The 15,710-nt window shown below is 37.8% G+C and overlaps 1 protein-coding gene across 1 annotated transcript in view; it reads right to left on the bottom strand.

Annotated features, from left to right (window-relative positions):
* The window catches only part of LOC127527905 (macrophage mannose receptor 1), a 183,967-nt gene that overhangs the window by 114,261 nt on the left and 53,996 nt on the right, over positions 1-15,710 (bottom strand). The window contains exons 12-17 of the mRNA XM_051928073.1: positions 14,946-15,104; positions 13,282-13,364; positions 9,328-9,475; positions 5,390-5,434; positions 5,141-5,308; positions 103-222 (exon numbers count right to left, since the gene is read on the bottom strand). Coding sequence (XP_051784033.1) covers positions 103-222; positions 5,141-5,308; positions 5,390-5,434; positions 9,328-9,475; positions 13,282-13,364; positions 14,946-15,104 — 723 coding nt within the window. The remainder of the gene's footprint in view (positions 1-102; positions 223-5,140; positions 5,309-5,389; positions 5,435-9,327; positions 9,476-13,281; positions 13,365-14,945; positions 15,105-15,710) is intronic.

Below are 15,710 nucleotides of genomic sequence, written 5' to 3'. Positions count from 1 at the left end.
ATTCATAAATGACAGCTGCTGCTTTTAGCAGTAATTGTATTACATTTTTTATTTGTTATTGAAAAATTGGCAGACTAAAAAAAAAAACAAGTAAATTTTTACCTGCAGACCAGTGGACATATCTAAATGGAGAGTTATCTGTCCACTCCCATCCTCCTTCTCTTACTGAATCATGACCGCCCATCCAAAGAGCGACACCAGTTGGAATGGTTACTACTTTTGCTATTTATTCGAAAAAAATAACAAGGATCAGAAAAGGAAAAATAAAAACAACATAAGAGCAAATTAGACCTTCCTTACAAAGTGTGAAGGCTATTGTTAGGCTGCATGTACTGTGTCAAGAGTCTACTTACACATCACATTATTGGGTGAGTCTAATGCAACTGAAATCCATATCACCATATCTTATCCATAATGATTAAAAAATGTGTTGTGTTGGTAAAGCTTTTTGTTTTGTTGAGAAAACTTTATGAAAAAAACTTGATATTTTGCAATGCATAAGACATTGATGTACTGTTAGCATCGTAGTGTTTTAAAATTGGGTGATTAGGCATGGATGAATATGGCTTACATGTCAAAAACACCTGATAGTGATAAATACTTGCTAAATATGGATTCTGCACAAGAAACTTGAGATCCTCTTAAGCTCTTTCACACCAAGAGACACTAAAAGTGGCTTAGAAAACTAATAAGGAAAAATATATTCAGCTGTTTTTGGGTGAGAAACACCAAATGCATTTAGAGATCAAGACACAGCATGTGTGTCCGAATCTACTGTATGTTGTGGAAGAGTAGTCAAACACTTAGTGACCAACAAAATGAGTAGATTTGGTTTCATTATTGCTACTCATGTTATCCTTGTGGGGTATCAATTGGCATTTTAGAAAGTTACCATTTAATGAGGGCAGCACGGTGGCGTAGTGGTAGCGCTGCTGCCTTGCAGTAAGAAGACCTGGGTTTGCTTCCCGGGTCCTCCCTGCATGGAGTTTGCATGTTCTCCCCATGTCTGAGTGGGTTTCCTCCTGGTGCTCCGGTTTCCTCCCACAGTCCAAAGACATGCAGGTTAGGTGCATTGGTGATCCTAAATTGTCCCTAGTGTGTGCCCTGTGGTGGGTTGGTGCCCTGCCCGGGATTTGTTCCTGCCTTGCACCCTGTGCTGGCTGGAATTGGCTCCAGCAGACCCCTGTGACCTTTTGTTAGGATATAGTGGGTTGGACAATGACTGACTGCCTGACCATTTTATGACACCTGGAGTAAAACCTTCAGACATGGGATAGTATAAATATTTTTGGAAGGATACGGTATACAGTAAATAGACATCTTAATGGTAACTTGTTTAGAAATATACTGATCCTATTTTAAGATAATAAATGAACAACCTAATTGCTTTTGTATAAAAGATCTTTTCTTTCTGTTACCTTTCTTAAAATGTTAGTTAAAGGATAACTTCAGTAATTTTCAAGTCTTAAGTTATTTCTTCACAATCATGGAAACTGCATTCTAAAGTGAAGCATATTTTATACATTTATAAAAAACTACACTGCTCTTGTGTTTTATAATGGAGATTATGTGCTAGCAGATATGGCAGGTCCATGGCTTAAGAATAGGGAGCACATTTTAAATCAATAATCATCTACACTGACATCTTTGGGTGGGACGTGGTAGCGAGGTAGGAGTGGTGTCAGCGTGGGATTGTGGGCCAACAGAGTGTAATTGCAGACCACAGTTCCTATGATGTCAGACAGGAAACACCCTCCAGTTAAGGAACACCCATAGTATCAGTCACGGAACACTCTTGACAGCAAAACACACCCATGTAATGACGTGATTGTCGTTATGGTCATTCTGTGATATGTAGGGCGTTCCAAGTCTGATGTCATAGGTATTGCAGGCTGCATGTTGGCGATGTTGGAGCAGACGACCCTGCATTTTGTGCACACATGCAGGACCCCAATTAGTGCTGGAGCAGTAACTGCTGCAGCTGTGTCTCATCCTCAGTTTAAAAATGGAAGCGTATGTGCTAGAAAGGAGAACTAAGAACAAGAGAGAAGAAAAAAAAGAGAGACAGAAAAAAAGAGAGAAAAAGAGGAAACAAGGAGAAGAATGAAAAAGGCCGACTGGAAAGAAAAAAAAAAGATGATTGGAGAAAAATGAAAAAATGAGAGAATAAAAAAAAAAGATTAGAGAGGAAGGCAGAAGGCAGAGAGATCCGGTTCTCTGTTTTGTAGACAGCTAAACAGTAATTATTGAATATAGCCACACTTACTATAGCTTATATTCTATCACTTGGTGGAAGCTTATTTTGTTATTTCGCAAAGATATTGCCTACTAGCACAGGACTGACAATGCACATGTCAGAGGGAGAGAGAATACTGAGCAGGTTGACACAGCAAACAATTAAGTGACAAGAACTGAACAGACGTTACAAGCATTCATCCACCAATCTTCTAAACCTGCTTATCCAGGGCATGATCATGGGGCAGCTGGAGCCAATCCCAATTCTTGGGTTGAAGGCAGGTACAAATCTTGGAGAATGTGAGTCCATCACAGGGTAAGCACACCTAGATACACACATGGAACACTTTATTATTGGCAATTCAACTAAGTTTAGCAGGTTTGGTACAGATGTTTTAACTTGGGCTGTCATTCCTGCCTGACAGTGCCAACATTTGCATGGCGTCTCCATGTTCCCCTTGTGTATTTACGGATAGTGTTAGTCAGTTGTCCTCGGTTCTTTTCTTGTAATATCCTTAGTAAGAGCAAATCATCATGTATTGATTGATCTGTAGCACTTCAATCTGCTTAAATCAGTATTTTTTTTTGTTTTTATTGTGCATGCATACGACATGCCACAGAAAGTGTGATGTGCAGGTAGCTTAGCTCTTTCAAAATCTAAGGCTTTGTTAAAAATATAATGTATTGTTATTTATAGAAGATACTGTAAGTGACAGACTGGATGGGCTGGCATCTCAGTTGGGGTCAAGGATGGTTTCTTACCTGGCTGGGAGGATGTAAAGGATAGAGCACAAGAATGGAGGCACAACCCAGCCAGGATGGTCCTTGGTTTCTGTCCCATTTGGGATGACCAGATTATGGAGGAACAAGGGATGACTGGAAGTTTTAAACAATTTGTTTTCCATCATGGGAGGTGGTAGTAGTCCTTTGGCTGGAGTTCAGTCTGGGCATCCACAAGATTTTCTGTGAGTTATAGTATGGAAGGACAACCCAGTTGAGGTCCTTGGGTGCTGTAGGGGGGGGCTGTAAAAAATTGACTTTCTAATTTTTTGTTGGGCCTATGTATGACCCTTAAGTGCTTCCAGCATGCCGTGCCATGACACTGGAAGTGCTCCTGGGTTTGCCATAAAACAAGGCAATCTAGCCTCAATCAGGGAGTCAGAGTCAGGAGAAAGAGGATGACACTCACCAAGGAGGAGTTCCAAGGAGATGAGAGAAACAATCTGGTGGTGTCATGTTGTGTTGATCTGATATTTAAAAGGTGTCAACTGTGGGACCTTATATACCTTGTAAAGGTACTGTTGTAAAATAAAACATCTTTATTTTAACTTGGAACTGTGCTTGTGGCAGTTATGTCTGCTGTTTGGGGCTTGATGGTGCACCCCCTTGTGGCCACAGTACAGTTATGTGCCCTTTTCATTACGCTGCCACTCAGCATGGCTCTCTCTCTGTAGGTTATATGAAAAAAACAACACAGAATGTAATCTGCAAAAACTGAATAATCACAGGATTTGACCACATATTTGTCTGTTATTACAGGCCATGGCAGAACATAACCACTGAAAAAACAGAACAGCAGAAGCAAAAGTAGGATTATAAGCAGAGTATAGTTTGCCGAGGGGACAGGGGGATTATAAAGTCATAAATCCATCCACAATGCCTGCTGTGAGCAGACAAGTGAGCAAGAAACAAGTCACAAACATACATTTTTTGAATCAGAACCTTTGCTACTTTAAAATGGATGTAATCAGTACATTTTAAGGCTATTTTTTACAATGAAAACCCAGTACCCATAAATTCCATTCTAAAATACAAGAGTGGGCTACTTATTTTTTAAATTCATAAAATATGCTAAACTTTACAATGCAATTTCACTTGTCAAACTAATATATACAGTGATTATAAAAGATAACTTTGACTAGAACAATACTAAATATATCCTTTAATAAATCATTATTCATGCGAAATCACTATTAAATAATGAAATGTGGATTTTTGATCACTCTTGTCTAGTTACAGATCTGATTTGAATCCTTGACTTTATACACTATCCTATTCTAAGTCTTTTAACTCTTTCAGGGCAGATGTCAACTTTTGTCAAAAGGAGGGGTTGATGGTGGTAATCAACTGTAAACAGTAACAAAACTCACAAATATGTTTTAGTTACACTCTCTTTGCCAGAAGGAGAGTTAGCTTCATTGGTTTGGCCGAGATTCCCTGCGCTTGCATGAGTAGCGAGGAGCAAAGAAGGGCAAAAATGGCATCAACATCTGGCGAGAGATCGAAGTAAATGCGTAAAGCAAAATACTCCATGGACGATGTTTTGCATATTATCACCGAATTGGACTCTGACTTGTCAGACTCTGATTTCGATACAAGTGATCGAAAACGAATATGAGCAACCAGCATCAGCTGATCTGTCCACAGTTGATCAAGGTGCCGAACAGGTTCACGTATCTGACACACCTACGGCAACCTTCAACCTTGGAGGTCTGCCACTTACAGTGACAAGAGGTACAAACCAGATTGCGCTGCACTGCAACCGCGACCGCCTGCCAGCGAGCCTGCTGCACATTCCTAGCAAACTGGCGTGCACAGCATGCAGCAACAGACGTTTTATGTTGATTCCCGTGTTAAACCGTTGCTTTGTGTGCTTTTCAGAAAACTGTGTTTCTTGGAAAAAATATTCTGCCCTCAGAGTGTCAATCTACTAATGAGTTTGTACTGTTTAGTTGCAAGAATCAAGTTTTACTTTTTTTCTCGGTAGCTTGTGAAAATTTGTTTGGGCAAGCAAATAAAGTCTTGAACCATTTGAGTGTTCCTAATTTAAAATCAGTAAATCTTAATGCAGTCTAGCCAGAATGTGCAACAATGTGAGTTATTACCTAAGCAGCTTATACTCTACCTTGGACAAAGGCCTGTTCAAAGGGTTCAGTGATGCTCACCAGATCCCCTTCCTGATTTAAGCAGTCCAGTCGAGCATCAGCCCAGGTCTTCAAGGATAAGGATTGGAACAAGTAGCAATAATCATTAATGGGATCTGAATCCCAGGACCCACATTTCTGAGTCCAGCCTAGGAGCACAACAGATTATTTAAGAAACAAATACAATAATGGCAAAGTCTTTGTTGAATGTCGGTATATCTGTAGGTTACCTGGGCCGTCTGATGGTGGAGTAGGTCTTGGTCCATGTCCTTCACCTATTTCAAATATAAATAGGCCAGCATAGTTAGGAAGGCAACATTTATAGCACCATTTAAACATACTGAAACAAATTTCAGTTCAAAAAGTGATTGCATTATCTTAGTTATATCTTAATGATGACTTATAGTTGTTCAGGTGTCTGACCTTTGCTTTTAGATAATTCATTTTGCTGCTTGGGGATTTTTTTTTCTGTGAACTTTGTTAAGAAGCATGTCTCTGCATTCTGAAAGTTTTGTTCAGTTTCATATTACCAACTGAAGTTATTAACTCAGTTTCAAAAATTGTACTCAGTTTGTTCTTATAAAGTACAAGCTTGCAAACCAAATGCACTATGTAATTTCAAACGTAGAAATGTACTTAAATTAAAATACAAGATGAAATACAAACAAAAAGAAAATCACAATCACAATGCTGAGCACAAAAATGCCATGCAATATTTATAAAGAAATCCATAAAATATCAGCCAATTTCTATCCGTCCAACAGTTACACTCTGTTAAGTGTATTCAGAGTTAACATTTGCAATGCGCCATCTATTGGAATGTATTTTGCAATGCATGTAGTAATAAAATGAAGTGCATTTTAGTCCCAACAGATGGTGCACTGCAAATGTTGAGAATTCTATACCAAATGCTGTATAAATGAGATACTGTAATTAGATGAAAAGGTAAGAGTCTGTGTGTCCGTCAGGTTGCCACGTCATTCCAAATGTTTTTAGTAATAAAATGCATTGCACTTGCCATTCCAACACATGACACATCACAAACATTAAAACTGCTTTTACTAATTCCATACCAAGTGGTATATAAAAGAGACATGTGCATTATAAACGTTAATGCTGAGGTCTACGCTGATTACTTGGATTTCAACCCATCTTAGACAGGTAGTGCACAGCTAGTAATTTAATAAAGAAAATTTGAAACAGAAACATTTATTGGAAATAAAAAAGGAACGATAGAGGGATTACTAATCTTATTTGATTCTATTAAACATTGTGGGATTCTGCCTTAATTCATGTAGCAAAATGAAAGCAAGAATAAATCCTGTGAATAAATAACACATTTCATTAACAGCTACAAAGAAGACATGTTGGTCTCCCAGGACTTGAGATTGAGACCCCCGCAGTCTCAGACCTTCAGCTATTTTCCTCTTCTTTGAGAAAATGTTCTGTATTAGGTTATAGTATCTGCTGTATAAATCATCTGTTGAAATGGAAAATGCACTACATTTTATTATTACACGTGACAAATGTCTTGGAATGGGTGTATCACTCTTGAGTGATTGTGTCGTGAGTGACATTGTATGACAGACTGAAGTTACACTCTGCTGAATTCATTTAAATTAGATTCCACTTCTGTGCTTTGGTTTAGACACTAAACCAAAAGTCCACCATTAGTTCACAATTTATTTTGGACTGGGCCAGTGTTACAGAGTTAATTCATGTTCAGGGTTATACTTGCATTTATATATATATATATATATATATATTTTTTTTTTTATTTGTATTTTCCCCAAATTTCTGTGCTCCTTTGGTTCAATGTGTATTTAACATGGACAGGAACCATTATTGGGAGAGCACGTTTTTCAGGCTTCTGTTCAGGGCGTAATTGTATGGAGTCATTTACTGTCGTGAATTTGGCTTGCTGGGGGTAGGATAGACTTTATGAAGCTCTGTTCAGTTTTTGTTTTACAATTAATTTTTCTAACATTTTTTGTTTGTAATGTTTTTCCTTTGTTTTAGAGGAAAGTTGGAAAAAGCAGCACCCTCCAGACAGCACGCAGGGTTTAAGTTGTGTTTCTTTTTACTCTCCCAGACAGCAAGGGAATAAAACGGCTAAGACTGAAGGCCACTGATGTATTGTCTTTTGTTACCTGATGTAAAGGGAAGAATAGAGCAGTGTAGTCGAAGGTTACACCATCTAGCCACGTATTCAGTGCCTATACAGGTCTAAATGTGAGTGAGGGGTAAGCATGTCTAATGCCAGTCTCATGTCTGCTTTGTGCTGTCAAAATAGGGGCTGGCATTATTTCATTATTTTCACTAACAATCTTTTATTTCTCCTTTGTTTTTTTATACATCCCTCAAGGTACTATAAGCTAACATGAATTATTAATAACATTTTCGCTTTAATGACTCAGATGACTTCATTTTATTATGAAAAGTTATAGGTAGTTTCCTCCCACAGTCCAAAGACATGCAGGTTAGGTGGATTGGCGATTCTAAATTGGCCCTAGTGTGTGCTTGGTGTGTGGGTGTGTTTGTGTGTGTCCTGTGGTGGGCTGGCACCCTGCCTGGGATTGGTTCCTGTCTTGTGCCCTGTGTTGTCTGGGATTGGCTCCAGCAGACCCCCGTGACCCTGTGTTCAGATTCAGCAGGTTGGAAAATGGATGGATGGATGGATGGAAGTTATAGGTAGCAGATTATAAGCAGAGTCATATTTAAGAAGAATTTTGTATGCCATCCTAAATTTTTACATCTCATAAGCTCAACATATTTTACAAATGAGAGAAGACCATTCTGCCAATTAGACTTGCTTGCTTGCTTATCTAATAATTAATTTGCCTCAATACTTTTATCTAATTACTTATTAGAAGTTCTTTAGGAAGCTGCTTGAAGTACATGTCTTGATAGTTTCTTCAAAATTCGCACGAGCCTCCTGGCTTCTGCCTGGAATGGGATTTTCAAATATGTAGTTCACTATTTCACTAAAATAATTCTGCTTTATCAGTTTTATTAATGTATTTTCAGAATTTTGAAAACCAGGATTAGGTCTCAATGTTACCAGCAAAACGAAACCTCAGAAGAAAGACAAAGTCGCTTAGCCACTAACATCGGAAAAATGGAATCCCTTTTACTTTTCCTCCTGCTGTTAATACACAAGGGAGGTGAGCACGTCGACAAAATAAAACCTCAGAAGAAAGACAGTCGCTTAGCCGCTAATGCACAAACGATGCAAACACGTCAGCAAAACGAATCCTCCTAGGACAGAGACACCCAGAGTAGTTCCTTTCAATTACCTGACATCTCTACATTTCAATTTTTTTTCTGACGATTTCAATAGTTTCTTGGACCCCGGGAGTTTTACAGCACAGGCTTGCACAGATAGTAATATATAAATACTTTGGGCAGCTCACTTTAGTCTTAATGCTGTTGTGCTTCACTTTCGCACTGGTGTTTACATGTGTAGTCACATTGCTGGGAAAACATTTCCGCTCTTTAGGAGGGTTCACGTTGTTGTTTTGATGCTGCACCTTTAAGAATGACAACTCGCAGACTTGTGAAGCAGTCCACACCAAAATCAGAAATTGGGAACATTTAAGCAAAGAGAACTGCCAAAGAAATACATGATGTAATTAGTTTCCTAGAGACCTTTATGGACATTGTATTACATGTATTTCACAAATGTATGTGGTAACCCATGAAAGCTTCACAGAGCCTGATTCACTAAGGAATACATTTCACACACATAAAAGTGAATGGCAGACACACGTAGGACATAGACCCTTTTGTGGATTCCTTGCAGATGTTTATTTTGTGAAATGTCCTCATGCTGCCTTCATTTCTACACTGAATTGACACCATGTGAGTGGACATATTGGTATCACATTTCAGTTAGATTTCCATGTCTGCTGTGATAAGTTCAGCCTCTTGCAAAAGTATCAACAGAAAACAGACTGATGTATTGTACATGTGAAATGTTAAAATAAATTACCGCCTACAAGGTAGGTTACTGTTAGCATATTCACCCAGTGTGCACTAGTAAAAGAAAATTTCGTAAGAGAATGAGATTTCAGTTTTTAAAGAACATAGAGTTTTAAATTACTCCTTTAGAAAAAGAAAGAAACGAAAAAAACATAAAAATGTGAATCTGATCTCCTTCGTTACTTACCTTTTTTACAAATGAATGGGTAAGCAGTATTACAGTTCTGATCATTGAAGTAACCTGGAGAATTATTGTCAGCCCCGTACAGTTGGATACAGTCTTCATCGTCTTGCCAATTATCTGGCTGACCAGGTGCCCACGTTACCAAGAAATCCTGACAAGAAAAATGAAAAATATGAAAAGTGGATGAGAAAAGTTTCCTATAAACCTGTGGAATAAAAATTAACAGCTGAACCAGATTTACAATTGGTGATAATCGATAACAATTGATCTCATTTAATTAGCTGGTCTTTTTCAATCTTCTCTTATTCTGCATTCAGAAAAACACAACAGTATGAATTTTACATTTATAAGACATTTAAAAATATCTCTATTTTTTTCTAAAGCTATAAATGCTTAACTCTCTTTTGTTGTTTTCCTATTATTTTCCCCTTTTCCTGTGTAGTTTGCTCCATTCATTTAACCATAATAATGGCAATTAACAACCAGCATAGCAGACACCCAGGATGATGAAAGCAGTAATGACTTCAGTGTCAGACCTGCTAATTAGTAAATAATTAATTAAATAACCAGAACAATTTGAAAAGCAGAATGAAAATCAGGTTGAAAATACTGTTTACAACTTAAAATATATATATATTCCCCATATAACTGCTTATTACATTTTAATAAAAATTTACCAAACTTAATTTGTAATTTCTACATTGACTCCCAAACACAGAAACTGGGAAATAATGACTCACTTAATTAGGGTAACAGTCCAATGAAAAACAGAAGTTGGTTGGAACAAAAACCTGCAGCCACAGGGGGTCCCCAGGACCAAGTTTGGGAACCACTGCTCTAAGCAAATTTCATTAAAGATGAAAAGATATCAGAGCATTAACACCTATGACAGGGGTGTCCAACTCCGGTCCTGGAGGGCAGTAGTGGCTGCAGGTTTTCATTCTAATCCTTTTCCTAATCAGTGACCAGTTTTCACTGCTAATTAACTCCTTTTCCCTTCATATTAATAGCCCTGTTTTTAAGAATTCAGTCCTCTGAATTGATTTGTTTCTTCATTAAATGAAATGAGATGTGAAACGAGCCAACAGATGACCAGCTAAATTGAAACATTAAACTCCATCTAATTTCACTCCAACTAGTTTCTTAATGAGAACCCAATTTTTGCTGTTGATTAAAGCCATTGTTGAATATCATGACTTGTTGCTGCTCTCATTCCTCGACAGCAGACTGTTGATTTTCTGTTTTTTTCTAAGACCACCATCAAAATGTTTTGGTGACTTGAGCACACCAACATGACCGAGACCTTCACCTTTCTCTGTTTTCAGGTTAGTTGGTCATGTGGCGGCTTTTGTTTCTCATTACTGTTTGGATACTTATTAACAAAAAAGAAACAACTAAGGGGTTGGAGTCACGGAAAATTAAAACTAACACTCACTAATTAAGAAGATGGTTAGAATGAAAACCTGCAGCCACTGCAGCCCACCAGGACCGGAGATGGACACCCCTGACCTATGAGGATGCATTGGAAGCATGCCTGTGTTACCGGCCTCAAGTCTAGGGGAACCTGGGCCAGGTACGAGCCACTGTTGCGACAGGGTGTAGCCACAGCAGGGTGAAGCAGGCAGCAGTCATGAGTCTCAGACCATACTTCTCTGTTCTACGTTATTCTCATTTACCCAGAAATATATAAATGCTTCAATCTCTGCATAGATCAACATGACGATCAGTTAAACAATGGCACATGCCAATCTCCTCTGTGAAACAATAATGTAAACACATTTACTTTGCTCCAACAATAGTGTTGTTGTCAGCCATCAAGAAGTACCTGATTAGAAACCAATGTCCCCAGAACTCATTAATTTCCAAAGGAAGCAGGCAGTTCTGTATCACCACATTGTGTGTGGATGAGATACTAATCAAAGCAGTCTGACTATTCAAAGCAGGTGACTCTTTTGCAAGATGGGTAAATATTTATGCCCTGCAGACAGCCATGACCAATAACCTGTAGCATTTTCCAGGAAACTTCCTTTTCTTTAAAACACTGAATTCTAGCCCATTACACTTGCCAGATTTTAATGGCAAGAATAAAAATGAGCAAACATCACAGTTACAATAAGATTAAGAGTCAGAAGAAGAGAACATGACACACATGACAGAGAAAGTACATGTTAAAGAGAAAATGTCTGCGTTTAAATGCCAATGCAGACACAGCCTCAACAATGGACCTACGCCATTCCATTTAGCAATTTATGTTAATTACACTTTTGTTCCTTTAGACCTTCACACTGTTAAAATAGTCACAGACACCGGTTCAAAGTATTGTACGGTTTCATTTTCAGAGTTACACCTGAAACCATCCACCTGAGCAATTTCACTTTTTATTTTGCAGATCTGCAGGACAATAGAGTCTATCCCAGCAAAACCACATTCAAGACTCAACTTGGACAGGGTTTAGGACACACTCAACTAACAGAAGGCAAAGTTAGACATTTTAGGTTCTGGTAGTAAAGAAGAAAAAGCCAATAAAGTAAAATAAAGTAAAGAGAAAGCCACACAGTCATGAGAAGAACCTCCACACAGACGGTGACCAGGCTGGTAATCAAACTCCGTCTCCTTGAGCTAACCTCAACACTGCCATGTTCTCCTACCCAACCTGTGACTCTTACCAGTGGATATTGATTATATTATTACACTCAGTTTCAGTGCTGTTAACCAGTGCACAACATGTGACACTGTATCTAAAAAGTGATGATTATAATAAAACAATAGCATTACAAAAATAAGGCCAGTTTCTGCATCCTTCAGCCTCCAGATACACGTGAAATAGGAAGGCAAATTAATTGTTATTTGCTTTAACTGACTAATTTTGGACGAAACTGCTCAAGTTTAGCCATGACGGGACATCAGTTGCTTTCTTTTTGTCAGCCATTTTCTCTTCTCCCAAATCCCATTTTTTCAGTACTTGTTAAAATTTCACCTGTGAGTTCATTCAGCATACAGCAGAACCAAGAATGTCCTCTCCAGACAAAGACATTTTGGTGAAAGTAATTTCCCAGTAATCAAAGGCTTATTTGGAAAACAATGCTGTCACCAGGGGAAAAAAAGAGCTTACTTAAACTTATTAAGTTTGTTGTCACAGAAAGTAGTGATTAACATATCAGTCTTCAAAGAGTGCTAGAAATAGATAGATAGATAGATAGATAGATAGATAGATAGATAGATAGATAGATAGATAGATAGATAGATAGATAGATAGATAGATAGATAGATAGATAGATAGATAGATAGATAGATAGATAGATAGATAGATAGATACTTTATTAATCCCAAGGGGAAATTTACAAATACACCCAACATCTTTGTGACAGAAGCGACAAACAGAATTGATAAAATGAAGGTCACAAGTATTTAGACACTTCTGCATATTTTGATAAGTTTTGTAGATGCCAATTCACTGGCATTGCAATAAAATTTACTGTGAAGCTGTCAACAGAGAAGACATTTTTGCACATCTAATACAGAGGCGCTGGCATGCTTTCACCCAATGGCATGATTAAGGTTACACAATTAAAAATGGATCACTAACTTGACTTTTCATTTTAAAATACAATTATGAAATCCCTTTATTTCAATGGCTGTAACTGTTACAAGTACTTTATGGCCATCGCCACTGAATAAGTCTCACTAACCTTTTTGTATACTGGTAAAATAACAAAATATTTTCAAAAATGCTACCTGCTCACTTCAGTTTTATGTCACCCCTCTCTGCAAATCTGCATTGCTATAAAATGGCAACCAAAAATGGATGAATGAAAAGTATTTGAATGCTAAGCTTCAGTGCTCAACGGTGTTCAATTGTGAGTTGAGCAGAAAAATGAAATAATTTTTAAAGACCAAATATTAAACTACCATTACAGGCAGAACACATTAACACAAAGCAACTACTGGTTTACGTACATTTGGACTGCCGTCCGACCACACGTAATTTCCTTCTTCTTCTATGTCATTCAGGCCTACCCATGATGCTCTGGCAGTGTGTGCTACGAAAACAAAAACAAGACCTTAGTTGAATGTTTCAATTAATGTGACCTGCAATAAAATTACTCTTAATTTAACAAAATTAGCATTATCTGTTAACATCATTTAATGCATTGTAACCCTTCCACCAACTGTCTTTCTTCTTGGATTTAATCTAAATGCTTCTTTACATTCATTTTATTACAATTCTGTTTTAACCATCCATAAGACTTCAAGAGATAAGTACATAAAACCTGACTTTATATGAAACACTGAAATTGCACACCAATGGACTTCATTTATTCAATGTAAGTATTACAAGGCCATTGGCTTCAACAGAATATTAATAGCAAATAGTTTGAATGTTTATGGAATTAGCAGCTTTCTGTTTGTTCAAACTTAGCATACTTAACATGTTTTGACTTTGACACTGTAAAACACAGAAAAAAATTGTAATGCAATAGATGAAGGATCCAGACTGATGCTCAATAAACAAGTAAAAAGATCTAAAGATGGTGAAATTTTAGTAATGCTCATATCATTCAGAAATACTTCTTATGAATGAACAATGCCGACATATTACAGTATATGCTGCAAACATATTTTTTGCCATTTTTTTCTGTAAATTTCAACTTATTTGTTGATATTACACATTCAAAAGTATGGTTGTTTTAAATGCACATTTTCACTTGAACATAACTTTTTCAGACCAAGTGCCTGTAGAGCCTCTCCAGACAGCACTCGGTACAACACTGGGACCAACATTAGACACGGGGTCAGGGCAGTGCTCTTGTTGTTTTGTAGAAGACTTTCTGCATTTTTGACTTAATACAGTTATTTAATGCTCAGTTGTAGAGTTGTGTACATTCTTACAATGTCACAACATATGAAGTGCTGCAAATACAAGGGTTTTATTTCGTGTGAAACTCTTCTCAGGAATAGTTTCCCACACTACCAACACAGTACAACAAGCACAGCAATCCCCTGCCTTTGTCTTTGTTCTTCTCTCTGTTTTCATCACTGCCTCCTCCACTCCTCATGCAAGCTTCATATCCTTCCTCCCAACTCTAACTTCATGAGTTGTGGCAGGCAGCTCCTTTTATGTAATCCCTGGAAGTACTTTCAGTGTCCCAAAGCTGTGGCTTGGAAGGACTTCCAGGTAAGGTGGGAGCTCAATAAAGTAGGGCTCACCAGTCCTTCCCAGAAGCCCCTGGCTGCACTCATGGAACACAACAGGACTTAAACGACAAACTCCAATTCCAATGATGCCCTGTGGGAATCTGTGGCAATGCTGCAACCCAAGGTGGCTGCCATCTATGACCATGGGGGAGACAAAAGCCCTGGGCAAGTCGTCTCCCCCTGTCCTTCTACACTGTGGGCGTCCCAGCCAGGTAAGTTTCCCAAGTCACCCTTCACACTACACATGTTGTTGAAAACAAACAAGAAATGTATAATTAGCAGCACAGTATGATATGACAACATGATTTTAAAGAATATTTTTTAAAAGTAAAAAATTATTTCAACAATGCAGACTTATTACAAAGCACCTTGTCATATTTGCTAATAATTAAAAGACAATATAATGCCATTACACCATACCATACCTGCTAAAAATCCTACAGTCTGCTGATTGTGTACACTTGCTAGATTCCCACCATGGCTTATGCAGTATTGTTTTGCTTCATGCCAGCTTTTGTAAAAGTCACTTTCAAAAAGATAACAGGAATCCTCAAATAGGGTATATCCTTCATCACAATACTTATCTAGGAATGGGAAAAAGAATGACATGTTAAAAAAATCACAATGTTTAGCTATTATATTCAGAAAATTTTTGTACAGTATTTTGCTTAAAAAAGAGAACTAAAAAGTAATCAATGTCTGTCTCTCTGATTAAAACTGTAATGAGGTGCTATGATTTGGTAGCCACAATTTTTCCTGTAAGGAACCTTGAGACACGGTTCAAAGGCGGACAGTCAACACGGTGTTCTCTGCAGTGCTAAGGAGATTAACACATAGGGTGGCCACATGGCCTGGATAAAGAATTTGTATGGTAAAATCCATGGTGTGTCAGGTTCTTTTACTTTGACATTTCATGTTTTAGTTTGTGCTCTCCTAGTAATCATTGTCTGCACAAAACCATCTGCTTTGTTAAAAATAAATACACCAACAGTAATTGGTTTGTTTTTTTAGGTGTCCATGGTATCATCTGAGGTCAGTAAAGATTCCAGATGATGCTCCCCCATATCTCTGAACACATTTATGCACATATGTCCACAGTGTAAATTTAGAGTTGTTAAATTAATACAACAATGTTGGGGAACATGCTTTTGGGAGGTCAGGGAAAACCAGAAAACTCTCCTGTTGACAAC

This window comes from Erpetoichthys calabaricus, chromosome 5 (assembly GCF_900747795.2).
Source record: "Erpetoichthys calabaricus chromosome 5, fErpCal1.3, whole genome shotgun sequence".
NCBI lineage: Eukaryota > Metazoa > Chordata > Cladistia > Polypteriformes > Polypteridae > Erpetoichthys > Erpetoichthys calabaricus.
The sequence above is the reverse complement of the archived record's forward strand: the minus strand, read 5'-3'. Positions and strand labels throughout refer to the sequence as shown.